The sequence below is a fragment of the Anas acuta genome, chromosome 15 (genome assembly GCF_963932015.1).
Source record: "Anas acuta chromosome 15, bAnaAcu1.1, whole genome shotgun sequence".
Lineage (NCBI taxonomy): Eukaryota > Metazoa > Chordata > Aves > Anseriformes > Anatidae > Anas > Anas acuta.
In genome coordinates, this window is record NC_088993.1 from 13,332,614 (window position 1) to 13,360,606 (window position 27,993).

At 43.4% G+C, this 27,993-nt stretch overlaps 1 protein-coding gene across 3 annotated transcripts in view; it reads right to left on the reverse strand.

Moving 5' to 3' along the window:
• Window positions 1-27,993, reverse strand: part of MAD1L1 (mitotic arrest deficient 1 like 1) — a 346,583-nt gene that overhangs the window by 148,977 nt on the left and 169,613 nt on the right. For all 3 annotated transcript variants that reach the window (XM_068699483.1, XM_068699481.1, XM_068699482.1), the window contains exons 13-15: window positions 27,848-27,904; window positions 10,316-10,404; window positions 1,773-1,863 (exon numbers count right to left, since the gene is read on the reverse strand). In XM_068699483.1, coding sequence (XP_068555584.1) covers window positions 1,773-1,863; window positions 10,316-10,404; window positions 27,848-27,904 — 237 coding nt within the window. The remainder of the gene's footprint in view (window positions 1-1,772; window positions 1,864-10,315; window positions 10,405-27,847; window positions 27,905-27,993) is intronic.

Genomic DNA, 27,993 nt, shown 5'->3' on the forward strand with positions numbered 1-27,993 from the left:
GCTTATCCTTAACTTAGTGGGTTCCCACTCTAAGGAACTGTTTTCCAGCGTGTATAAAAAAAAAAGTCACTCCAAGCTTGGCCTGTCAAGGTATTTTATACTCCAAGTGAATAAAAACCAGGCAAGCTGATGTTTTGTCCTCTGAGGAGTTCCCAAATCTTGACCATTCAGGCGGGCACACACCGATCAATACTGACACTTCAGCATTCAACTTACATATTCCTATAGTTCTGTTCTCCTCCCTACTCCTCCTTTGGAGAAGCTGTTTTTGGCAGCCACCTCTAAAATCCAAGTAGGAAACAAGGGAGGAGAAGAGCATCTTGTTCTCAGCCTATCACCACATTACTTTTTTTATACTGCAGAAGCTCAGCTATCCAAATGGCTGATGCTGATGACCACGAGGCAGACCACATTAGCAAGACTACACTCTAGCCTTTGGATCTTTCCTCTTTGAATGTGAGCCTTACAACACTTGGTGTTTTGGCATCTCGAGAGCAGCACAGAACATGCCTCAGCATCAGGAAGAAAACAGGGAATTCCTCTGGTCAGGCCCCCCTGGCAAGCCAGCAGCCATCGTAAGACAACAACTGCAGATTAAATATGACTTGAGTGAGTTGTAACCTGCTCTGAAACCAAAGCTACTGCCGTGTATTTTGGAGACCCGAGCATCCAAACACCAGCCCAAAGCTTTCATCTCCTGATGACTGAAACCCAATTAAAGGAGAGCCAGGTGACAGGTTTCACACTAAACGTGGCTCAGCAGAGATGCTCAGCAGCTCTTAGCTCCTTGCTTTATCAAAGCTGTCACTTCCCCTGTCTCTAGGAATTGGTAATAAAAAAAAAGATTTGATTCACCTCTAATAGGTGTCAGGATACAATCAATGGTCTGACAGAAATCTGGGTAATTTCAAAACTACAGTGTTTTGGTTTTGTTTTTTGTTTTTTGTTTTTTGTTTGTTTTTTTTTTTACCACAAACCAATTTACACAAAAATGGGGAGAAAAAATAGAAGAGAAATGAAAATTAAGAGAATGAAATGCTACAACACTGAGCTGTTCAGCATATCAGAGAGAACAGCAGGGAGAGAGAACACTGTTCATAGCAGGATGGGCTGTGATTAAACAAACGGTGCACGGGTTCTTGTTTGCTCCAGCACCTTTCAGAAAGGAAATGCTATGAAAGCTTGAGGAAACTTCCATGTTCCTCCTCTGCACGGGAAAGCTGTTACCAGCATCAGAGCAGGCTGAACACAGTCCACTTGACTGCTGTGGGCTCTCCTGCCCTCCTTCAGGGAGGGTGAGGCTTCACTGATCTTGCCAGAGTGAAAAATTGAAGACTTTTTGCCATATAGGATGGCAGCTACCTCAACAAACGGTAAAACACCTGCAGTAGCACAGCAAAACAAGCACACCCTTTCATCCTCCTGACTCCATACTTCCCATCTCTCACTGTGCTCTGGTGACGCTGCCATGTCATCTCCACGGCACTGATGCTTCCAGGATTGGAAGACTACTGTCTAATGAGGCCACAAATGGGTGGTTCTAGACAAGCGTATTGAAAAAACTTGATGTGTGTGATTGAATCCAACATCCAAACACTTCAATAACACAAAGATAAAGGCGTATTGGTGCATTTTGCACAGGCTTCCTAAAGCCTTGCCCAGATTAAGGGAAATCAACATATGTGTTGCAAGGTTCAATTTGGCAATCTGTTAGATCTGTATGGATGTACCAGGCTCTCCAGCCACTCCTTTTGGACCTCCACATTTCCTACCTGCAGAGTTAGCTTCTCCAGTTTCATTTCCAGAGATCTGTTCTCTTCTTCCAGCTTGCTGCGTTCAGCTTCTAGCTCCTCAATTTTCAGCCTAGAAAGGAAAGATAATAAACACTCTGTCTTTGCCCAGTCTCTCTACAAATAATCAAGTAAAACCTGAAATCATGGACAGTGGCAGGTGATTTCTGTATTCAATATTACAAAGCTATGCTACTGAGATGTATCTTTTAGCGATTTGCATGAACTAACTTTGTATGACTAAAATATAATTTCAAAAATTCATAGTTAAAATACACAACTTGAATATAAAGCAAATTTAACTTAGATACTTCCTGAGAAGAGAGACCCAGTCTAGGCCATCATGTTCAATAACCACCAACAGCTAAAATCTCCATGAATGTGTCAAATCTCTTTTTGATCTGATTTATACTTTTGGCCTTCACAATGCTCCTTGGCAGTAAGTTCCACAATTTAATTATGTGCTGTGTGAAAAATTAGTTCATTTTGTTTTATACTTCACATGTGATTATTTCACTGAGCGCCTGTTAGCTCTGCAATGAAGAACTGTGAATAATTGTACCATGCTCTCCTCTATGCAACTTTAAAAGCCTCCCTGTATTATTTCCTGAAGAATCTCAATTTCGTCTTTTCTCACATCAAAGGCTTTCCATATTTCTGTTCATCTTTATTGTCCTTCAAGTTTTATATAAACTTTTTTTTGCTATAGGAAGAGCTAGAATTACAAACTGCACTCAGATGTATTCAGTAGTATGAGGCTGTTTTGGTCTCAACTTGTTTTCTAATAATTCCTGGTATTCCGTTTGTCTTTTTAACCACTGAGCACTTCCTTGATATGTTTAGAGAAATGTTCACAATAACGTAAGATCTCTTTCTAGAGTGATAACAGCCCTTTTAGAGCCCACTATTGTACAAGAAAAAGATGTTTTTCATACATCCGTGGGTTTTATATTTTTTTATCTACAACTTCATCTCTTATTTTATCAAGTAGCATCATAAGATTCTCCTGAAATACTAACAGCCTGACAACCTGTATAATTCTCAAACTGTATCCCCTCACTACTCACAAACTTCTTTTATTGGGACAAATTCCCAATAAAAACCATTCTAAGACCTAGTGGAAAACCCCCTATATTGTGAAAACTGAAAATTTATTCCTTGATTTTCCATCTTTTAAATGTGTATGACATAAATTAATGGAAGAAAAACGTACTGAGCTTCACAAAACAGAAAGATATAATCTCTGGCCCAGAAAATCATGGAAAAATACAATAAAATCTAGGAGAGCCTTCTGACAAAGTACCCTCAGTAGCTTTGCCCAGTTTGCATGGGCATCCACTACTGGCCATCGATGCAGACAGTAAACTGGGACGCCCTCTTTGATTTTTATATTCTTAATAATCCAACAAAGAACCTTCTTTCTTATTCCAACAGAGTAATGTCTCTTTGAAACCTTTGGCTCAAAGCTTTTTGAAAGGTCAAACATATTATATCAACCATATCAGCTTTAGCCAAATGATTGTTGAATCCTTCAGAGAACTCTATCAAACTTGTTATGCAGGAGAAATTATTATAAAAAGTTCAATATAACATTTTTGCTTGCATTTAAGTACCGAGTACAAAAACCTTAACACTGCTTTGAGAACCTCACCTTTCTCATTCTATCTTCTTGTGATTAACTGAGCAACTAATACATATTAACATCGATCTTCGCATCCAGGTTTTGGAGGATTCTTTACCAGAATAGTTTTTAAAAATTAATTATCTTGCTTGATAACACACACTTTTAAACGATCTAAATTAAGCCGAAAATCTTTGCACTGTGACAATGAACAACATGCCCATCTGCCAATATCCAAGAATTATACAACGCAAATTTCAGGTACAAGTGAGAAGTTGTCTCTCCTATTAACCAGGCAAGTGAGGGAAAGGCTGCAAACTTTTCCACAGAAGCTGGTCGATCTACAGCATGTTCAGCAGAGAAATGTCTCCTTTATAAATATGCAGCTTGAATTACTTAAATTACTTGTAAGCCTGACCCCTGCTGGTAATGTTCAGATATTATTAAGTAACATCTTGTTTCCCTTTTGGAAGCTTCTCAGACGAGTGGCTTTTAGCATTGTCTAGGCCATTAAAAAAGATCATCAATAATTTCCAGAAGAGACACAAAGCTTGCAGGGATGGAGGATGCTGAAGAAGCAGGAGACTGAAAAGGTCAGAAAAAATGGAAATTCAAAATGGAATTAATGCTTTTAATGGTGTTTCTAAATGGCTTGCAAAGCAGGCCACGAGAACAGCAACGCTTTTTTTCTGAGGAAGATGAGCACAACAGCGCCTGAAAGGTCAGAGCCAGACACAGGACTCTCATCAGTCCTTTCTCCATACTTGACATGCTGGATTTTAATTTAGAACAAATTTCTGCCCATTTAGGCTCCCAAATAAGCTGCAACGTTGCTGTTATCTGCCTACAAAACTTCTCTGGGCGGAGGTTTGAGCTCAGGCCTCCGATGCGCCCTCTGAAATCACTCACAGCGGTCACCAGAAAACACTTGGAAAAGAGCTGAGGGACAAGCAGGCTGCAACGAGGGGAGGCTTAATCATTCTATTTTTGTGTTATTTCCCTGCAATTTTTAAGATTTAATTTTGGTTTTGCCCTCCATTTCTCACCCAGGCACCAGCAGTTTCGGAGCCATCCCCAGAGCACGTACTTCATGGCCGGTGGCCTCGGGGTCGGGGACGAGGCTGCCTCAGACAGGAGAACCTCAACACCACCTCCTCACCACTCGTTCAGAGAGAAAGCTTCTGCTTCCTCTGCGTGGAGGTCCAGGAACATTGCCATAAGCTCTCTGTACCAGGGAGCTTTTTAGGACTCACTGGTGCTTTCGCTGCTTAGCCCTCTTCTAACCTATTTTTAACACCGTTAAGTGTCCTGGGTCTCCAGTGGGATAGCATTAAGAGCCATTAGGAAACAGTTTGTGCTATTCTATCTTTGCTTTACAGCCCTCGGGAACACTCCCCAGTGGCAAAGGAAGAGAAGCAAGGGAAATCCTATCTATATATAAACACAGCAAAGCATTTGCAGCTGGTAGTTAAGATACTGCAGTCAAATATTGAAAAATATTTACTTGCTTCACTCTTGAGTTTTTCATTTAAGTGAATTCAGGTACAGGGCCAACCGTGTACTGCCTCTGAACGATGCTCCAGCATCTATAAAGGCAGCCTTAGTCTGCATGCACCATGCACGCTCTCTGTCCAGGGACATCTGCAGCAAGATATGTGATGCTATTTTATCATCAATTTGCATGCCTCAACGTGTTACATAGGGGAGTTACTTTCTGGTAAGGAGAACAATCAACGATACGTTCACGTGAGAACAACAAAAAACAGAGTGCAGCAACATCTGGGCACAGCACGGCCATCTATCAACCTAACGGCTGGCCCACAATGAATGCCTGTGCTCATTTTAAAAGCAGCCTTGTGGCATAAGGAAGGAAGAAACATCAGTTACTTTCTAAAATACTGTCACCGTTTTCAACTTTAACGATACAGGGAAAATTATTCAGGTCAATTTCTGGAAAATTTACCGACTTATTCTCCATACAGGGGTTTGAAAACGTGAAGATATTTAAACTGTGAAAAAGAACTCTTTGCATTTCTGGGAGACTTTTCCTGCATGAGACGTAGACAACTTAACCCAAGGGTAAAGGCTCCAAAGACAGCCATCTCTGCTGCCTTTTGGATGATCAAATTTAGTGGAAGAACACAGATAAATTGTCATTTGCTCAGACTTGCAGATTTTCCAACTTTCCAAAATTGAGCTTTATATTGCCTCCACTGCACGTTTCACTGTCCCATGTTAGAAGATGGAACACACGCAAAAAAACACAAACCTGCAACTTCAGGTCTCCTGAAATGACGTTTGTGAGGATCAGAAGACATCACACCATGTGTGTTCAGTCTGTCTAAGAAAGGTTTCAGTGGTAAGCAATAGCTCCTGGACAGCAAATGCCAGGCTGCTTGCTTTTCAGAAGGAAGAAGCAGAAAATAAAAAGAAGGGGTTACTCTTAATGATTTTTCATTAGCATCCAGGCACTTCCAAAAGTCCCTTTCAGTCCAGGTGTTGAACAGTACCAACTCGCCACCATCACTTCTCTAGCTTCTTTATTTGTCTTTAACATCTGCAGATGTGGTACCCAGTTGCCTGTAGAATAGCACGGGTATCGCCAATGAGGACATGTCTTGCAGAGGCCCCATCTGTGAAGAGGACATGGCCATGTGGAAATGCTACTGCTGAACAAGAAACTACTGAATGGAGCAGAAAATGTATGTGTTGGGAAGATGCTATTAAGGGATCCAGATGGCATTGAGATGGTGTTAGGAGCAGAGCAGACAGAATTCCAGCAAGTGTGACTAATAGGCATTGGCAAGGACATGAATTTCTTTTGAATTACTGTAACTCTACCCAGTCACTAAATCCACAGAAAACATTTAGGATTTACTGGGGTTGTAGTTTGACAGCAGAGAGAAAAAGTTCAGATTTGTTCCAGCTGAAAAGGTCCTTCAGCTGTTGCCACTTAAGTCTTCAGTGAAGTTTCTTTTTTTTTTTTTTTTTAATAGATTTCTTTTATTTATAGGTTCTGAAATATTAGTTTCTGCACAGCTATCACCTTCCCTCTAAAAGGTGTTAATGCTTAAATGCTCTCTGCTTCGCTATATCCCACAGTACATGAACTCAAGAGTTTGACCACTTTTTCTCTTCATAACATCTGCAGAATATAAACAAATGTGATTTCAGAGGGAGCTGCAAGATGTGTGAGAAATGACAGCACTAGCACCAGCTTTTATTGTCTCTTCAGAAACGATGATGCTGGGAGAGAGTTTCACATTTAAAGTTATAAAAGGTCTGACGAAAGAGCACTTTGTTCTCAAGAGGAGGAGGAAAAACTGATGAACTCTTTCAAGTCTCTTGCTGAAAATTTACTTTCCATACTAAAGAAAAATGAGACAAAAGTATATTTTTAAAGGCTCTCATTCACTCACAGGAGATGAATACAGATTCAAAGGATTAATATGGATTTTTTTCCCTTTATATGTCTCCTGCTTTTGTTTTCAGAAGTTAGCTGCTAACCCCAGGGTGTATATGGAAATGCCTGGAGGCTCACAGTCCATTCCTGTTCTGCAGACTCCTCTTACTGGCTTCTACTGGTTTTCCTCCATTTTTCACATTCCTTCATGACAGCAGCTAACTGCAGTGCTTGGGCTCAGACCAGATGCATCGCACTTAGGCTAATGGGATTTCAAAGACCACAAACTACAGAAATTAAAATAGCTCCATCATACTCTGTCGGATTTCTTTCCCCACTTTCCAAATTGTAAAGTTTGTGCTCTTCTTCCCCCTGTCTTCTGTCAGAATTCAGTTCTGGCTGCAGCCTGTAGCTGGAAGGAGGAACGATGGAGCTCGTGTTGCTAGCTCCTCCTTAGCAGCTATGTAAAATCCAGTAAACACTTGAGGCCCGTGATGACACAGCAGGAGGGCGAGTACAGCAGATCCAATCCTCTGCATACTGATCTCTTCCAAACTCTTCCCGTTCTTTCATCACAGCTACCCAGTCCTGCTGCGTGGAGAGGGCACATGCAGCCATGACACGTAGAGGGTTCTGCCATGGAGCACAGAGAATTATTCCTGAACCCCAAACACAGGGAGAGTTATCCCCGAGTTATTACGTGTTGCTTTGACTAGGAGCCTCTTCTGTGAAGAGTGAGCTTGCCCAGGTTCACGTCCAGTGCACAGAAAATGGCAGAAAGCACAAAATGAGGCTGAACCATACCCTTTGACTGCTTAAGTCTAGAACCATAATAAAACGCTTTCTTCAGACTTGATTCTGACTGCAGAGAAGGATGCGTGCTACTCGATGGAGGGTTTGAGACTTTGAAAAGAGACCTGAAGCAGCAAGAGGAGCCAGCATGGAAAAATGAGCAAGCACTGGCGTCCTAGCCTCTGAGCAAAGACAGCTCCAGCTAAAAGAGAACACTTTTTCAGTCATTTACTGCTAGAAACCAAGAGCTGAGCAGTGACAAGGGTGATTAAAAACAAACAAATGCACGCTTTTCAGAGCAGTTTTGTAGCTAAATGACTAGCATCAAGGCTTGGGACAAGTATTTAAATAAGCCAGTCTACCGTAACAACTAAAAGTGGTTCAGTAAAAAGCAACAGAAAAAAACAGCCCGGAATTAGATCCGGGGACTGTGGTTTCTGTGCACCCACGGCCCCTGAAGCACGCAGTACTGAAATGGGAAAGGAAAGACAAAATATCACTGTGAAACGATTCCAGAAGCTCAGCCTCTTTGATTAAATAGCCTTCAGTGTGTGGCTCAGGACTGGAGTGCAGCTCCACACCATTAACGGCTTTACGAGGAACAGGCTCGCGTTTCTGTCATACTTTGTGCGGAGGCTTTGACACAATTTCATGAAAGGAGGAGAGAGATGAGATTAGTATCAAAGAAATTCTTTTAAATCAAAAAAGACAGAGAGAAGCATTATCTAGAGGGCTTTAGGGCTACCATAAGCAGAACCTAACACCACAAGTCTGTAACAAGCAGGTACTTGTCGGTTCCTCTTGCCCTTGCCTGGGAAATAGATTTTAACTCAGGACAAAGTCAGACATCTCCACCCCCACTGCCAGGAGCCTCCTGCAAGGTGAAGTGGTTCCAGACTTTGTGGCAACCCGGCTGTTTCCCCCTGCACACTCTGTCCCTAAAGCTACTCAGTAATAGATGGCAAATGCTGCTCAGTGAAGATAAACACTGAATGATGTGTCTCCGAGGTGGAAATAGAGACTGAACATCTCCCTACGTGAAAGGGTGCAGCAGCCCGTACCAGCCCGGGGAGGGAGAGACCAAGGAGCTGCTGCAGAAATATGCTGAAAACCTTCAGCTCCCAGAAGACAGCAAACAGGATGCTGGCTTTACTGATAGAGAGGCATAATATTAATCAGGAGTGACGGCTTTAGTGGTGCTGAGGAGGTGCCGAATACTCCTGCAGCAGTATAAACAGCAGGTTTCAGAGGGTCTGCTGAGCCTCAGCAAAGGAAAAGCCCGAATGAGCTCAGGTCAAACATCCACAATAAGCAAAAGCAGATGGACCAGGTTTAACCTCCCCCCCAAAAAAAGGGAAGCCACAGCATATTATCCTCTACCAGAACTCAAACACATGATAGAATAAAAAAAGAGAGATGTATGCCTTGGGTTTTCAGAACTATTACACCACCCTGAGGGAACTATACTCCAGGAGTGAGTCCCTATGATTAAGTTTATAGCCCTAAAACTTCTTGGAATAGCTTAGCTGAACATGTGTTATTTTCAAACACCTTCCTCTGCTATGGCACTGGGCTTTCAAAGACGTAAAACAAGCTCCAGAGGCAAAGCACAAGAGCAAAGTCATAACACATGGGCCAGTAATTTCTGCTTTCTGCAAGATTCCACTTGCTGCAAAATCTAGCTTTCAGTCCTAAGAGGCAGTAACACTTTATAGTGATGGAGCTGAAAATATAAAAGAATTAAGAAGAGAAACTCCAGCCAAAGTCTTACATCAGCCGAGAATAAAAAACTCGGCCTGTCAAGATCTGATTTGCTCAGCTTAAATAAAAGGAACTTTATTAAACATTCAGAAACAGATGAACTTTTCCATGCTCAGTATTTATTGTGTCACCTGCTTTGGAATGGAAGCCATAAATGCTTTAATAAATACATGGAAAGGTTGTCTAGCGTCACCGTAGCTTTTGTAAATGCTTGCGTATCCTCTGCTGAAACGCCGTTTTGTAACTTCTCTTTCACTGAATCACAACAGGTACCCCTCTGCCATCTGCAGCAATGCACGAGGGGAAACGTCCCTCTTTTTATCTCCAGTGCTACATGCACATCAGTATTACAAAAGCTCGATTCTAAACCTCTTCACACACACGCCAACAGATCCTGTATTTACAGTCCAGATTCAGTCAAAATAAACAAACAGCAAAGCTGATTCCACAGGGAAGGAGCTCAATAGGGGGAATAGCGATGCAGGAACCAGTCTTATGAATTACCTGAGTGCAAGAGACCCCAAATAGATTAAAAGAAAAGAGTCTGCAGACTCCTAAAAGATAAAAAAAAAAGCTTATAAAGTATCTAAATGCAGGAAAGATCAGGGGCTGAGGCTTTCTGTTAATGCTTCACGGATTTCTTATGTCCATAAAAGCTATTTAGGAAGTTAAAAGTGTGCTTAGGAGGAGAAATGCTACTTCAGAAATATAAGGAAAACACATTCCGGGCAATGTTACCTTGCTGTTCCCTGAATAGCAGGCAGCCTACGTATACAGGCAGTCAATATGCAGACACTTTTCAGTGCACTGTAGCATGATGACGTCCTGTATCTGGTGCTCCACCATAAGATGGCAATAACCATAGCAGACAAGGAGAACAGCTAGAACTTCTCATTAGTTCCACTGAAAACAGTAAAGTCTTCCCAGCTTTCTCCTAGCTTTGCCTACCTGAGTGAGTTAATCTCCTCCTTGGTGATGGAAGTACTCTGCTCAGCCGTGCACTCTTGAGACTTCAGGACCTTCATCTCCACCTCCAGCTGCAGAAGAGAAAAGGCATGAGTTCCTCCAGTACTAATGAAGGGAACCAGAGACATGAGAACAGCATACCTTTTTGCTGGAGAAAGGAATCAGGACACCTTACACAGGTCAGACCCCTCTCAGGATACCGACATGTAGCACAACTCTTCATGTGTTGAATGCCAAAACCTCAGTTAATCCTGCTTCCCTCTGCGCTCCCTTTCACCTTCCCCAACATTTTCTCCAAAGTAGACAAGGCACAAAAAGTTGTTTGTTTTGTAAGCAAAGCTTCTGTTTCTTCTTTGGAGATTTCCCCAACACATCTCTCACGGATAATTAGATGCAGAGAATTATTTGTGTGGTATTAGGAGCTCTCTGGTACCTGAGATTAAGTATTGACAGTTCAACCTCATTTAGCATCAATTCCTCCCCTAAAAATATGAACCACAGGATTATGCTGTCTTGTCCAGGACGAGACTGACACACACACTGAATCGAAACCACTGGGGAATATTTCCAACAATTTCCAATATACATTTGTAGCTCAAGCTGCTCAGGTAGATCTGGTGGAACACAGAAACGATAAACTATAATACTTTCTGCCTCTGGCCTTGTTTGGGAAGGAACTCACAAGAAAATACTCCAAAACTCAACAGACATGGAAAATTCTTACCCAGACTCAACCATTTGCAGGTCCCCTGACTTACGGAAGTCTGTACCCCTAATTCAGCTATCAAGACAATGTACAGATGAATAAATGACACATGTCACTTGTTTCTAAACCTCTCAGAAAGTAATTTATTATGAATTTTAAGCAGAGAAACTACTTAGCATATACGGAACTTCTATTCCAGCACCTTCTCCCAGCGTAGACCTCCTTCTCACTCATCCTTCAGATTTTGGACTTCCTTGTCATCTGTCTCTTGCAGCTGATGACTAATTCCTCTAATAAATCTACGGACAATCCAGCCCTAATTGCAAATGCAAAACTTATGACCACAGACAGCTCAGTATCAGAGAAATAATCCATCAATATACCATTCCTTTCAACGCTGATTAGTAGAGAAAAATCACATCGGAAAGGCAAACTTTGTGCAAAGGCAGCAAGTTGGCAGAAATTCCCGGCTCCGGAGGAAGAGAAGCATATTGACACGTGCAGTCATAGTGCTGAGCCAGAACTGAGATTTTGACATATTGCCTCTTTGCCCTTCCATGTTTACCAGAAAAGACAGGCAGAACATGGCAGCATTGTTAGCATGAAAGGACAGGAAAGGGAGGGTTGCGTTATTCTCCTCCTCTTTCTGACAGCACAGCGACAGAGCAGAAGAGGGAAAGGTTTTAGCCAAATTTCTCTCTGGCACTCCAAAGCTTTGCATTCTCCCTCTGCTTGTCAAAAGGCATCCAGGAATACAAAAAAATATATACGCAAAAGCCCACCTGCATCATCAGGCTGTACAAACGTTAATGTATATTAGCTGCCTGATAAGATTATCACAGCCAGAAATGCTTCCCTCAATTTTCTGATTACTGAGCTTATCTCTCCCAGCTCAGCCCATCACAGATGGATGGGGATAACGCAAGCGCTCCAGATAATTCCGGAACCATGAATCAAAGGTACCGGGATGAGGAGCATGCTTCAATTCCAACCTACTTCTAGCAGGAAAACACTCATCACATCTCTTGGTTCCCACGTCTGCTGAAGGCTGGATGTGTTTGCTGTTCGAGTTCTGTGCTGCTTTCTGGACCGCGTGTGGATGGCATTTGAGGATGGAGGGGCTGGTAAATATGTTATTTATCACAGGCTAAGCGGGCTCAGCCTTGAGTCCAACCACCACCTGCGCACCGACACGAGCAGATAAATCACTGCTGCCTTCCTGGGAAAGAACGGGGAACGGAGGGGATGGAGCCAGTAATGTGCTGCTGTGATCTGGGGTCTTGTAGAAAGGGAAAAACCGGGTGTGTAATGGGAAAAGGAGATGGGAGAGTGAATGCACAGATGTTGAAGTGAGTGCTGCAGTGGAAGGCATCAGAGCACGTCTTGCTTGAGATCCAGCAGTGACAAATTAGTGCCAGTATTGGCATGATGAGATTCTGCTGGGTTTCTAAGAACAAGCAGTTCAGGAGAATGAGGAGGGAAGGGCACAGGGTCTGTAATGGCATATTAAGCCATTTCTGTGTCTTCCCAATTTTCATGTGCCAAAACTACCTGGACTGTAAATCTGATGTCCCCGAGGTGAGAAGAGAGAGGAGGGAACGGTGTGAACTTCGTGGAACAAACCAGCTCGGGTGGTTCAGCGCTGACACAAACCTGCTTCCCTGAACTGTGATTAAAACTCCCGGAGAGTTTCAAGTTCAGGCCAAGGCACAACTTCATGCCATATCAAATTATTGCCATTAAAATCTCATTAACCTTTTATGAAAAATAAAGAAAGTAAAACAGTTAAGGTATTAAATATTTCATTCACAAATGTTACTTGCTTCTTTTAATTATTAGGGTTTCAGCAATGAAAACATCCCTGCCTGCCAATCTCACAGAGGATATTAAAAATGTTATTTATGTCTTTTTCAGGGCAAAAAGAAAGTTAGTTGAGATAAGCTGAAGCAGCTTATTGTTGGGATCCAATTCTGCTTTTCTGAAAGCAGCACAGTGCAAGCAAAAAGGTTCTCACAGAATAAGAATGAAGAAAACAGCAAAAAGAGCAAAAACCAAGGAATCCATTGATAAAACCCTCCTTTTACTTGCAGTTTCATCTATGGCACAACCCAAGCAGGGCATGTTCTCACCAGCCTCTGGGCAGACCTCACACATTTGCCCCAGCCTGGTGCTGTGTGAGCCACTGCCACCTCCTCCGGCGGGACATTCCCAGTGCTGCCGTGATGTGGTCAAGACAGAAAGCAAAGGAAAAAGAAAAAAAAAAGAAAAAAAAAAAAGTTGTGGGGAGCTTCCCGAGACCATGCCCCAGGACAGCTCTTCGGACCAGGCAATAAACATGAAATCACACTGCGGTGGCAAAGTTTGTCCCTCTCTGTTCACTTGTCCTCTTGGTATCAGTGGCAAAGAACGGCCTCAAGAAAAGATACAGAATGGAACAGTTTCTTATTTTTTCTGCCTAATTCCCAACACATCCCTTTTGCTCAATTAATTTCTAGTCCCAGTCTCACTTGTTTACCAGCTACTGCCTTCAGCGGGCATTTTCCGCTTTTTGGGCTAACTCAACATCCCTGTCTAAACTCTCCCAGTTTTTATCAACAATTTTATGTAACTGGATGAGCTAAACTTTTATTATTTTGAATACATTAAGCCAGTAGAATCCATTACCCAGTAGGGAAAGAGGCTGCTTAAATTACCACTCGGTGCTCTATTCCCCCAGTCAGTACCAAATAACCTAGGTCAGGCTCCGGTCCTCCAGCTCCCTTTTATGTCGATCTGGCTCTTTTAACCAGCATGGGGAGCAGAGAGGGAACACGTTGTCCCCTAACGCCACATCGCATCCCTTATTCTGAAAATTGCACTAGAGGGACCTACAACTCTTGCAGGATCCTCAGGGTTAACACCTTCCACGATCAGCCCCCCAGTGATAGCCCCACTATCAGAATATATTAGCAACTTGAAAAGAAGCCAAGCTTTCCCCAACCTTTTTTTATTATTTTTTTTAAGTCATCCAAGGTTTTTATGACACTGGAAAGGGCAGAATAATGAGTAGTGTCAGAGCCCATGACTCGTGAATAAAACACATAAACAGGTACTTAACATTTTGACTATGCAATGTTCTCTTTTCAGAATACACTGGAGCCACTTGCTCTCAACCTGAATTGATCCCATTTATCCAGAACCTTTTCTGCTCTTTCGCTTCATAAACATGGATTTCAGTTCAGCTTCATTGCTGCCAGTCAAAAATGATCAGGGCACATCTAGCATATTGAATAATTTCAGACTGACCATATACAAAAATATACCAAAAGGTGAAATGCAAATACTTTTTCCCAAGCAAATACTGTCATTACTATTTACAGTCCAAGAAGGAGAGGAAAGAAGAACGTGGATTTTCATCTAGTGTTTAATTAAATGAAATATCTTTCTTCTTTCAGCCTTACTTTGAAACCTGCCTGGACAGGATTTCAAGATGGTGGTTCTCCTCCAAGTGTTAATGACTTAGCAAACACCCACAGCAGCGTAAAAAATGTGTTCCTCTCTGGTTTTCTCTTCTGTACAAATTATTTAAAGACCTTTGAGATGACAGGGGAAATATAAAATTATAAATTCATCTCCTGACAGCTAGAAGAGACAGAGCCTTATTTTAGGCATCAGATTTTCTTGGTGTATTTCTGGCATTTGTTGTTTCTGACCCCTATTTGTCCCCTCCTAAGCAAGTACTCTGAGTCTCCGCAACGCCACGGACCCACTGTTCCTCCCCCTTGGTTCCAGCAGTTCCCACAGACAAGCATTTCCAAAGCATCCTACGCACCCACTCTCTACACCCATCTTCAAAATGGGATTTATTATAGACTTAGCTTTCTAAATTAAACCAGTCACCCTTGTAAACCGCATTTGCAGACTTGTGAAAATTGGACCAGACTGCCCAAAATAACGACCAGCTCTCAGTCCAAGTGCCTCATTTTAGGTAGTGAGATTCAAAAAGGTCTCGGTCTAAAGTACTTCAACTTTGCATGTTGAGAAAAAGGAGGGTTCTTTTTTCCACATCATGTACACGTATTTCATAGAACACATGCTGGAAACATATAGCTATTACTTGAATAATGAGTGAATTTTAGTGAGGGGCTGATACAGCAATCTTATCCTGATGAAGTGTGTCTGCACATCATTCAGCAGTCTTGGAACTGCAAAAAGCAGGAAATGCTGAATCTATTATAAATGTCTAAAGGTTTAGTTAACAATGGGCTGATGCAACGTCCTTTGAAAGGCCTTCCTCAGCAAAAGAGCTGATTTTAAAAAGCAGAGATAAATAGGAACTGAATTGCATGGAGCCACCATGGAAAGGTGAATTGAGAGGTTGTGTTTGACTACAAGTCTCAACACAATTTAAGAAGCTATTTAAATACATAAATATTTAAGCGTATGAAAACCAAGCAGATCTGGGAAGAGCGTGTACTAAAATAGGATAGAACAGAGAAATAGGACCCCGAGTGTGACCCCATATGTTGAGGTCTGAAAACAGGCACACTACCATTCCCCTGGCGCTCAATATGCCAGTTACTCCAGCGATGGTGTTTGTGCATCTCTCCAAAGGATGCAGTAGTGACTAAGGATCTTATTTACCTCTCTTCCCACAGGCAAGTACGACAAGCTTGGTGACCTGATGTCTACAAACCTACAAATAACGGTGTCAGGACAGAAATCCAACATACATAAACACCACTGAGCTTAATTTCAGTGTCCAGCAATACTACAAGGTAGTAAAATGGCACGCTGAGCACTTCCATCGACCATTCTGCTCAGGAAATGCAGTCCCACCTCTTCCCTGCACCCAGCCCACCGCCTGCTGAAGGGCTGCTCCCTTGTAACACCTGCAGAGAAGCACACATGGGGAGAATGAAGCCTCGCCAGATTTCTTAATGAAATGCGCCTTTTTCTTCTTTAACCTAACTCTTCTTCAAAGAAATAGGACATCACTTGCAAAGCAAAATATTGCTTGTCATTTAGAAACAGGCTAAGCAGCCCGGGATTAGTTGGCACGTTTTCTTAGGGAAATGAATCCTTGATGCTATTGTAGAACAAAAGCAATAAAACCCAAGAAAATCAGATATTCAATAAAAAGTATTTTAGAAACACCCATTTCCCACTTGGTTGAACCAAAATAATAAATATATTTTTTCCTCTTTAATGACAAAGGCTAGCTAGCTGAGAGCTGCCACTCTCTATGGGTGACCCAATCTGTAACAAACCTGGCGTGCTTTTATCACTGAGGAGACGGGGCTTGGAGCAAGCTTCCAGCAAACAGTTTCTTAAAAACGTATTCATGCATATATATTATTGGAGATACACACAAGCTGGGAAATGGACATATGCTGACTTCTGCTTCTCTCCAATACAGTCTGGATTGTGTTTTTTCTCCTCCTGTTGCAGTAAAAAGAGAGCAATTTTTCAAGTTTATACTGAATGTCATTCCATTTCATTTCCAAATATAATCTCCCAGAGAGAAGGTTCGCTTGCCCTATTTCCAATCTCTAAAGTTAATACACAAATTTATATTCCTTTCTCCCACTCACTCTCCTAAATTAAGAGGCGTAATTACTGGGAACGCTTGCTACAAACGAATCAAGTGCCAAGGGAGAAGGAGCTGTCACTGCTGGACGTCTGCAGCAGCCACCCTCCTCTCTCGCCATCCCCTGAGGATGCTGCTTATGAGGCAGTTTCTATCTTTGCCATTAGCAGGGGTAGCTCGCACACACGAGCAGGCACCAACGCCTCCCTTACCAGCCAGGACAATCATAAGCAACCAAATTACAAAATTAACTTGAGCCTGCTGAGGAGCCAGCAGCGCCTGCAAGGAGTTTCTCCGAAATTCACCTTTGCCTCTCGGTGGTTCTGCGAGCACTCTGACAGCAGCAGCAGGTTTCCTTAAGGACAGCGGAGAAGCTCGCATCTAAAAATTCAGGCCCAGTCTCATCCCTCTCTTCCCCCACCCCCCCCATCTCCAGCACCCTCTCAAAAGGAAGATTGATTATTATAATCAGACTTAGCTCTGACACAGCATTTGCATTTTCAAAGCACAGCATAGTCATTAACTAATTCATCTACCCCAAGGGAGCCCTAACGAGCTTTCACCTCTCTCCCCTCTGATTCCCAATCTGCAGGCAGCCCACAGCTTTCCTTCAAACACCTCCCCTCCACATGGTGCTGCGCAAGCTCGACTTGGTGAAACTCCAGGCAGCTTCAGCGAGCCAAAATGAGCCCTGCTGCACAGGAACACGGCTCTGCCCGTAGCAGCTGCAGAGGAGGGATGCACAGGCACGTGGTTAATAACAATTTATCCTAAGGTTTCCATACGTAACCGCACAGTTACGGTGTGCCACAGGGAACGATTTCTGTTATGCAAAATAAGGCCAACGCCACGGCAGTCCCAAACTTCCTATGCTCATGTATGAACAGCATCCATCAGGAGCCTGAGCTGCACGCCCAGCTGTCTGCGTGAAGGAAGCATCACCACGTCGTGCCTCAAATCCCAGCACAGCCCACGCAGCGAGCTGAGCCTCTCATGTACTACAGCCTTCCCAAATTGCCTTTACCCTATGACCTGTCCTCTTCTTAACGCTCATCTCACCCCAGAGCTGCCAACCCTGCGCCCACCCACCTCCCCTTGCCCATTGTCACACCCTGCAGAGCCCCACAGGTGCTGCGCTCCTCGGGTTATTGTTGATGAGCAATAACATCTCACTGGAGGTGCTTCACCCACCGATCCATTGCATCTCAACAGTACATCGCCCATGTTCATCCCATGGGTGTCAACTTACTGCAGTTCTGTCTTCTTGAGCTTCGTTCCCCACTTTATGCTCTATTTCTCTCTTTCCTGTACTTGGGTGCAAAACACAATCACAGAATATCCCGGGCTGGAAGGGACCCGCTGGGATCATCGAGTCCAGCTCATGGCTCCACGCAGGGCTACCTAAAAACAAAACCTCATGCCTGAGAGATGTGGCAGTTTGGAAATACGTGTTACCAGATATTTCAGGAGGAGGGAAACTATCTCTGAGATCAAGATGAATGGAACTGGATGCTTTGAGGGGAAGAGGAGCAAACATCCTGAGCAAAAGACCCACTGTGCAAAGGGAGTGGAGACGTTGGGTTAAACCCATGAGTTTATTGACGTGTAATTACAGATTTCAACTCGCTGTTTCAGAAGAAGGAACGAATGTGCAATCTGTCCCCCTCTGCCCTACTGCAGCTCCCAAGCCCTCCTCCCCAGGCGCTGCTACGGCACCTCGTCGCCACTGTGCACCAGCCAAAAATCCTTGACAGCTCCGCATTCAAAACCCTCTCTCTTCGCTCTCACGGCTCGTTCTGAAGAAGGATCACCTAATTTCCATGCTCATTCAGCTCGGAGCCTCTCCGCCGTTATCAGCCTCGCTCCACCACGTTCCCCAGCCTGCAGATGACTGTTTCCTTTAATTACTACCGAAAGCTCCTCCCACCGGGGAGAGCAAAACAGCTGGTGTCCACCGAGAGAAGGAAGCTCCAGAGTAATTAGCCTTAAACGGCTGACACCTCCTACCCGTTACTCCTGGTTAGAAGAGCAAAACACAGCACAAGTCCTAGGGAACCTGTTCAGCACTTGACGTGCTGCAACCTCTCTGCGTGCAGCCGTGGGACCGGTGCAATGAAGCTGGCTGTTCTTGGGGCAAACGTGGCTCTGGTCACTTCCTTCCCACAGCAGTAGGCACTTTTGCTAGAAGCAAGTCTTCCAGCTGCTGTAATTCGGTGGCAAAGCACCAAATAAGCCCACAAAGACGTTGTACCTCCTCCGTGCAAACTCTGAATACAGCTTGTTTCCCGAAAATATACCTTTGAGCAGTTTCTGGAGCATTCAGTCAACAAATTCTCATGAAATGGTAGCTTGTAATCCCACCTCTCCCTCCCCCCCATCAGTTTTCTTGTTGAAAAATCATCACATAATGAGCAGTCAGAGAAGAACCTATGCATTTCAAGCGACCACCTGGGAAGAAGATCAAAGAGGAAAGGAAAGAAGAATCTAACATCCATTTTTGTTCCTTCATCTCCTAACCTAAATACAGTGGAATCAATCTCTGCTGAATACTGCACGAGAACAAAGGAGCCTTCACTGAGTGCTGGACTTGAAAAAGCCAACGTAATCCTCTCGTTCCAGCTCCCAGGGAACAGCCCCCAGCCCACGTCAGGGCGTTTTTAAGAACGGTTCCGTCCCCGCCTGGCAGCTCAGCGAAGCCAGGAGCACGGCTTGCCAGCACATCCCTGCAGAGAAAGGTGAGCAAGGGGCACCAAGGCTTCATGCTCAGGGTGTTTCCTGTGTCCCCAGGGATGGGGACATGGCCAGTGCCGTGGGAAAGAGGCAGCTCACTCGACAGAGCCTTCCAGCTGCCCTCAGGAAAGTGGTGGGTACTTGAAGGAGGCTGGTTCCCCAAGCCCTTCCTGGAGAACGCCCTAAGAGGAGATTGAAGAGCACTCTTGGTTTTCCAGCTCAATGACCCTTCGTGTGGACCTTCTGCCACAACAGGCGGTGGGTTTTTAATGGGTGAGAAGTGGGAAATCTCCCTCCTTGGGAAAAACAGTGAAGGTTATAGGGCCTGCCAAGATCACTCTGCGCATTTTAGCCTCTTGAGACCATGTCTGTGGTCTCCCTCAGTTGCCAGCAAGCAATCAGGGAGCAAAAAGCAAAAAGTCAATTCCCTCTCAAGTACCGCATGTTCAGCTCTGGTGCCAGAACAGAAACCTGGCATTTTAACCTTTGGTGAACATGTTCCTGCTGCCACCAACAAGAAGCTCCGAAGCCCAGCTCCAAGAGGAAGGGAAGCTGTGACAGATGTGCCGTGGGTGACATTAGCGCTGCACACACCAGCGACAGGACAGGGCCTGGCAGGAGCTCGATTTTCTACAGCCAGTCTTTAGAGGTTAATGAAATATTCATAAATAAGTTAAAATTCTCCTGACAAGCTAGATCCTGTAGTACAACAAAGAGTTGTCAGCCTCAATTAAGCGATTCCAAAAAGGCAGGGCTCTGCCATTCATTATTTACCGAGAGGTCACAGGAAGAATTGTGCTCTATGATCTTCTTGTCTCTGCGGATAAATTAGGTTTCACAGCTCCTGCTGGAGGACTCTGCTGCCCTGACAGAGCAGCTCAGAGAGACCCCAGCCTGCCACCAGCACTACCTACCTCCAGCATTTAACGGCAAAAGGCAAAAAACACTGGGAGCGAGCTCTTCTAATGGCACTCAAACAGAAAGAGATCGAAAGCAAAACAAATAATGGAGCAAGCTGATTAGGCTGTCAGTGCGAGGACTGAAACAGGCTTGAAACACATTTTTTTAAGCCTTTAGCTCACTCTTTGTACATACAAAGCCAGCCCTGGGCAAGAAGAAAAGCATCCAGCAATCTTTGATCTGCAGGCACGTCCACTGAACATGCCCTCAGTGCTTCCCTAAATCCAGTAGCTAGAGATCTGCACATCCTCTCTCCTGCTGAGGATAAATTGTGCCTCCAGAACTGCATCTCTCAGCTCAGACCGCTCAGGCTGGCCCTGTTCTGATGCAGGTACAACTTCCCAGGACTGGGAAAGCTGAAGGAAACCAGTTCCCCACCTTGCCACAAGCAAGATGGAGATAAGTTATTATTGTGTCCCATCAGAATCAGATCACTGCAGCTCAGAGGAGCCAGAATTGCCATCCAGGTTCGGGTCTGGCTATTTTCCCCCAGTCCAACAGCTCCTTTCCCACGGGGAGCCCAGGGAAGGAGCAGCAGCACAGCACTGCTACACTTCAGGCAGCTACGTCTCCTCCACTGCCGTGTGAAAGTCTTTAACCTGTGTCAGCTGTTACCATCTTCCACGAGAAAACGAAAATTGTCCTGTTGAAACCAAACGGTGCTGCCAGGTTCCATAAAACTTTAATGCTAATGGATCCAACAGCAGGTTCATTTGTGCTACAGGACTTTTAAACAGACAGTTTATTTGTTTTTAATTTGAAGGGGATGTACTACTCGATCCTATGTGCCTGGCTAGATTCTTAAAGCGGAGATAAACCACAAGAATTGACTAAGTCACTTCTAACCTAATTAAAATCACAAGTAGGTATCAACACGTGGAAGTCTAACGTGCTGTACCCATCCCCTCTCTGGGCTGTAGGCAGTAGGTCGGCATTCATCTGCCAAGACCCCGGTGCGTTCAGCACCCTCCCTGCTTTGCCCGCAGTCACCCGCAGCAGATGGTTCTGATGCTGCCACAGCTTTGTTCGAACGTGAATTTTCCAAGGTGGAACGTGCAGCAGATGCAGCATAACTAACTGAGGCCGTTCATCATTTCCTAATAGCGAGGACAACAAATCCTCTTTCTGCTCCTCAGAGCTCACTGTATTGCTACACCGTGGGGAACAGCAAGGACTAATTTTAATGTGCCTGTTTACAACAAGCACTGACAGCGAGCTCTCATCTAGGAAAAGGAGAGGAGAAGAGATGCTCTGAGCACTCCTGCCTCTCTGTTCCAGGTTTTGCTCACCTGGAGAGCCAAAGCTCTTCAGTGAAAGCACAGGCAGAAGAGTTGAAATGGGACAACAATGACTTGCACACTCACCCTACTCTTTCCAACAAATCGTGTTTCTAAACTAAAAGAACCACAAGAGAAAATGAAAAATGTGAACACTGACACTGGGAAGTATACACACAACAGAGAAGCAACAAATGGCTCTGCTGAATTAAAGCTACCTGGCAGACAAAAAGAGGACTCAGACATCGATCGTGAAAACATATTTAAAAGTAACAACATTTACTGAACATCTCAGGCCAAAAATATGAACACCAACAATTACTGATAACACAAAGCTCGGCGGCTTTATCACAGATGAGCAGAAAGATGTCTGAAGGAACAAGCTAGGTGAAGACTGACGGGACAGTAGCAGAACTGAAACCTAACAGGGCAAGTCTCCCAAACAGCAAGAACCTCTCCTAGAAACTGCGTCTTCATCGGTCGGAAACCAGAGAGAAGGACAAAGAGCTGGGTGGACGATCAGCAACCATCAGTGCTGTGTGGCGGTGGAAATGGCAATGGAAGAGGCGAGCTGTATCCAGCACAGGCAGGTTCATGCCTGTAGCAGATGCTCCTGTACAAGCTACTGCTGAAAAATCAGCTGGAGTGATGTGACCACCCTGGCTACTGATCTTCAAAGGAAACAAAGGAAAATGGGAAGAGAGTTAAAGAAAGCTGCAGGATTCGTGAGGAGCCTGAGAAGCTTGTTCTAAGAGAACGCTGGAGGAGCTTGATTTGTTTAACCTAGGCAAATGCAGGGAGAGAACAATTGTTCTCTATAAATATGTCACAGCATAAAGATGAGGGAGGAAGAACAGTCACTGGAGTTTAAGGAGAAAATTAACACACACAAAAAAAAAGAAAGGATATTAACTGCACATATATTTTCAGCTGGAATTGGAAGATTTCTAGCTATCAGAGCAGTCTTTCAGTGACAGCAATGGGACAAACAAGCTAAGCACTGCCAAGACAAGCCTGATAAATTGATGAACTAATCTACATGCTGCAATTGCCTCAGTTACCAAAGGACTGGACTTTATGACCTGAAGAGTCCTCTTCCAGTCGCCTGTTACTCTATCATTTCATTCTAGATCAACTTTTTTGCTGTTTCTTTATAACCAGACTCATGTTTTTCAGTCTGATTTAAGAACTGTGTATTTTCCTAAAATTGCCTTACTAAAAAACTACTGCTGCGTTCACGCTGCTGCTCAGCTGAATGTCACACCACTCATCTGTCTTGGGCTTAAAGTCTCATATCAGGTGCTAGCAGAAGATCTGTCAAATGCTAAGGAGGCTTGCTGTCGTCTTGCTAAATCAATTTGGAAATGACCAAATACATTTTTGATAGATGGAGGCTTCCTGCCCCGGTCGGTTATCCTCCTTCCCCTCCCAACCTGTTGGTGCCATGCCTGTTCTGTCAGAGTTTCATTTCTACTTATAACTAACGTGCCTTGGTAATCTAATCCCACATTTAATTGCCAGCCTACTGTAGATAATACGGAGAATTAACATTTCCACTAATGAGCACCACTTTTGTCATTCTTGTGTCTTGTCTGTTGTATTTCTTGCTTTATGCTTAATAACTCTCATACAAGAATTAAATTAGCTGTATTGTCCAATTATCTAAGGCAGCTCTTCCTATAGCAAAGTTCACTTATTTCCTGTTACCGTTACCATCTGTAAAGTCAAATGTAACAGAATTTTGAACCTCACGGGGTATTTCTTTTAAGTATCAGAAGTTACAGTTATTTATGGCCTAGAGGTCTGATGCAACCATTAGAAAGTGAAGTATTTCAGTAGTAATGCGAATGGTTTACAAACAGTGTGGATGGATCTCATGTTTATTTATTGATGACTTCTGTGATTTTCCCACATTCTCTGCAACTTTTCCATATTGCTTTCCAGTTAGCAGCCAGGTCCCAACTACATCAGGCACAGCGTTCTCTGAGCTGATTTCTTCCTTGTATCCTCCTACTGTCTTCATTACTTCTCCTGATAAACATCAGTGTAGCTGGTCACTGACATTTAAGTTAATCCCAAACATTACGATTTCATCGGACTGAACATATGATTTGGCTCCTTAACTATTCCTGACCTGCTGCCCTTAAATAAAGGTTTCCTGTTCTTTGCAGAGGGTTAGCAAACACATTTACTTAAGGCAAGAGGAACTCATTATTGTCATTTCAAGGTGTCTTTATTTCTTCTGTAAGGACTTTCGTTTTATGCCATTCATTTTGCGGTGACTACATCCTTGGACTTCAAATCTTCTTTACCTCCCACCCTGCTAAGCAATTCTTCTGATTCTTATATCCATCCTTCTTAATCTGCAGGAGGATGAAATATAATTTGGTCCAATAAGGAGTCTAGATTTCAGAGCCCACATGGGCCAACCTGTCTTTGGAAGATGAAAGCCAAAGATACCCAGAGCACCTCAGGGCAGTGAAAATACAGGTGATACTTTTCTTTTATAAATACCAGGCTCACTTCCCTCAGGGATTAATGGTGGAAAAAGAATCTTGACATAAATGCCTCCTGCAACAGAACCAGACTGAAGCAAAGTGTAAGATCAGGGATCACAGCTGTTGCCTCGGTGGCAAGCCTGAGCCAAACTATTTTGTCTTGTCTATACAGGGATAAGAAAAACGCAGATGAAAATTAGAAAGAAGTATGTTCTGCTTCCCTCCATCAGGGAAAGAAAGAATAATATGAAACAATCAGGAAAGCATTTTCCATAATACTTTGGTGTGAGCGAATCTAGCCTTCAGCTCTATGACACAAGCACTAAACTAACATACCATAAGTAGGAAGATCCTGGGACCACAAAACAGGCAGCCATAGGTGCAAACCCTACAAGCCATCTCCTGGTACATCCTGCAAGTAAAGATGTTTGAACGCTACCCTTGATAAAGGAAACTTCCAGTGCTGATAAAATTGTCAGAAAAGTGCTCATAAATACACAAAAATTGCAGGAAAGAAACGTGCTTAGGGCACAACAACAACAAAAACATTAGAAAGGAAAGAAGAAAGGAAACAGAACACTCACAAAAGTGGGGGAAAATTAAGTCATCTGAGCAGCCTGGTGACTCTGATATGTACCATCTCTCGGAAGACTGCACAGGTACTGCCTCCTTCTAACAGGAAGGCATTCAACGTTGGAATAAAGAAAAATAAATAACTGAAGGGTTAGAGGGAGAGAAAAATCAAAGTTTCATTGTTATAATTACACAGCACAATGATAAGGGTAATTTTTCTTAAATCAAAAAATAAATTCTAGGTTCGAGTTCCCTGAAGGATATAAAATATTAGAGGATTTTTTATGGTTGTAATCACAAACTCATTTCTCCAGCCACTACTGGCCGTGTCTAATTAGGGTAAAGTATGTTAATGATACAGCGGCACAGCCCAGAGACGTCTTCAGTTGCAATATTAATTGCATTTAGGGAAAGAAGCATGAATTGTGCTTATACAAGCTAATTAGTATGGGTTTGCTAATTAATACTGGAAAGTCAAACTGCCTTTGTCTTGTCAACTGCAATTAGCTGAAGACATTTACATTTCTTTTTTTTCCTCCTTCTGGTAGTCAGCTCACTTTTAGCTGACAAGCGAAGGACCGGCGTGCTGCAGCACTGAGCGGCAGCGAGCGCTGCAAGCCCGTCCCGCGCTCCTCTACGAAGACCTCGTGCCCTGGGCTAGCACAGGTTCAGCTCCTAACGTCCCATGGGCACAATTCTCTGAAACAGGCCCTCTCCAACCAAGGGCACAAATACAGATGCCATCTTATTGAGGCCACAATCCTAACATCTTTATCCCACAGATATGTCACTTTTAAGTACTGCTCCGTGAAGAATGATTTACCAGGGCATCTGAGATGCTCCCTGCTGCATACAAGAAGCCCCAACAAACTCATTGATGAGATGCGACCAGCTAGTTCCCTAGCCCTAGAGCATGTTAATTCATTTCCAGTGCTCTGGGGAAGGTAAGAAAGCCATTAGCACTCTTCAGGGTGGCGGCAGAGATGTCACCTCTACAGAGGTTTATCCCCGAAGCCCAAAGACCCATCAGACTGTACGATAGCACCTGACAGGTGTTTATTCCTTTTCACTTAGAGCCATAAGTCTGTTTGTAGAATGGCTGATGAAAAGCAATATCCACATCTGTCAGCACCCAGAGCAGGAAGAGCTCTTCTGCACCCTCCCAGCCGCGGCGGCTTAGCATCAAACCAGCAAGAAGTGGATCAGAGGTGAAAAATTGGGAGAGGGATGAAAAGGGAGGAGAGACGCCAGGAATCCAAATCAGGCAAACAAGTGCTGGCTGAAGTGCCAACTTTGAATGAGTCTGAAAATAAGGCCATCCAGGTGAGACACTGATCTGGACAGAGGGAAAATAAACAAGGAAAGAACTTTTTGTTCAATGGCATGGAGGAGAGCGAGGCTGCTGGAATAATGGCTGGAGCCTGGAGGCAGGAGGGTAATGAAATGGCCACAACCAAAGGGGACAGACCTCTGCTACCCCTCACGCTGCAGAAGAGGAGAAGTGACACATTTTCCCTACCAGGGAGGTTTCACTGGGGGATGGAGGAGAACCAAAGAAAGCTCCTCCAAAGATAGCTCCTCCAAAGAAGGAGCTACCTACTCTCATTTTTTTCCTCTAAAGGGAAAAAGAGGAAAAGCAATCTCCCTCTGTTTGAAGCAATTTTCTTGTATTTGCTGAACAAAATTCAAAATGCTGAATAAAGCCCACACCTCAAAATCTGCAAACCACAGTCTAGAGCACTACAGAACACAGCCTGTCCGTGTGAGATTGATGTAAGCCTTACAACGAAGATCATACGACCTGCAGTTTTCCACCAAGTAACCCTTGGGAATAGGCATCGAACACTGACTGCTTCTTTATCCTCTGCTGATGGATGATGCACAACACCAATTAATGCTTTAACACTGCAAGTCCCAGTTTCTCCAGCTCTCTGCTAGCTTGTTTAATACGACAAGCTTTTGAAGGCAAACAAGTAACTCAAACCCCAGGCTTAATGAGCCAAAAAGAAAAACTTTGAAATGCTTTAAAAAAATGAGCATCAGAACATTAAAAACATAACAGCAAATTTATCCTCTGATATGTCCAGAGAGCACAATACAAAGTTGATTGTATAGCATTTAAAATTGTAACAAGGCAGTATGTAACAAGATCAGATAGTAAATAGGATTAATTCTGTTTTCTTTGGACATATCACACATCACCACAGAAAGTAACTGAGCATACAAAAACATTTGCCCACAATGCAAGACCACCCCAGACCCAGAGTCAATTAACGCTCTCATTAATGCAAATCTGCTGTTGAAACAACATGGGGGACCACAGACAAAGTAAAAAAAGAAACTATCAGATGTATGGCACCCTATTAATAGAACAGCAAGGGCACACCAGTTCTGACCTTCAGCGCCTTAGCAGAGTTAAGCAGAAGACTAAAGTCTAACATTAGCACTGTTGTTGAGCATTTGGTTTACAAAGCAAAAATCTGTTTAGCACCTACTTACTAGCCCATCTTTTAATTAGTAACAAAATTAACCCAACGTAAAATATATTTAGAGAATGAGTGTCTGCATCTTGGATACTGCTCACATTTTTCTTGTGACTGGAAAAGTTGCAGGAATCCTGCAACTCACCCATCAGCAAAAACATTGGTTCACAAAACAGTTTAATGCTGACACCTCAGTTTAATGCTGAATATGAAGAATCATATACAACAGTCATGAAACAACATATAAACCTCCCTACTGCCTGGTTTTGTGGCTTCTATTACTTTTGGTCCTTGAGGGAACTGCCAATAAAAAAGACAAAACCAGCAGAAAATTAACAGGCATTATAAAATACTAGTTTGTAGTAATTGTTGCATCTCATCTGCTTGTCCTTTGCACACTTGAGACTGAATCAAAGGCCCCCAAAGTAAGCAGTTAATTCAGGATGAAATTAAATGCTTCCTTCTGATCGAGAACTGGTAAAAAAAAAAAAAAATTCAAATTGCCAAAAAAAAGAGGATGGCAGATCACTAGATCTTATCCAATGTTTGCTCCAGATAACCGCAGAGACAAACAGTGCCAAGACTAGCAACAGTGATACAAACTTTTAAAATGTTTACTTGCTGTTCAGAGCTGAGTATTTGGAACTGATCCACTGTTCAAAGGCACTGAACTTTGCATATGTTACTGTAAAACGTTTAAAAAGAAATGAACACTTACCATCTCTGCTCTTTGTTTGTGATTCCCCATTTCTTCCAGAACTTGAGACAGCTGAGCCTTCAAAACAAACAAACAAAAAAAAGTAAATAAATAGAAAATAATGTCTGGGACATATTTCAGAATTTTAATATGACTACATTGCTTTC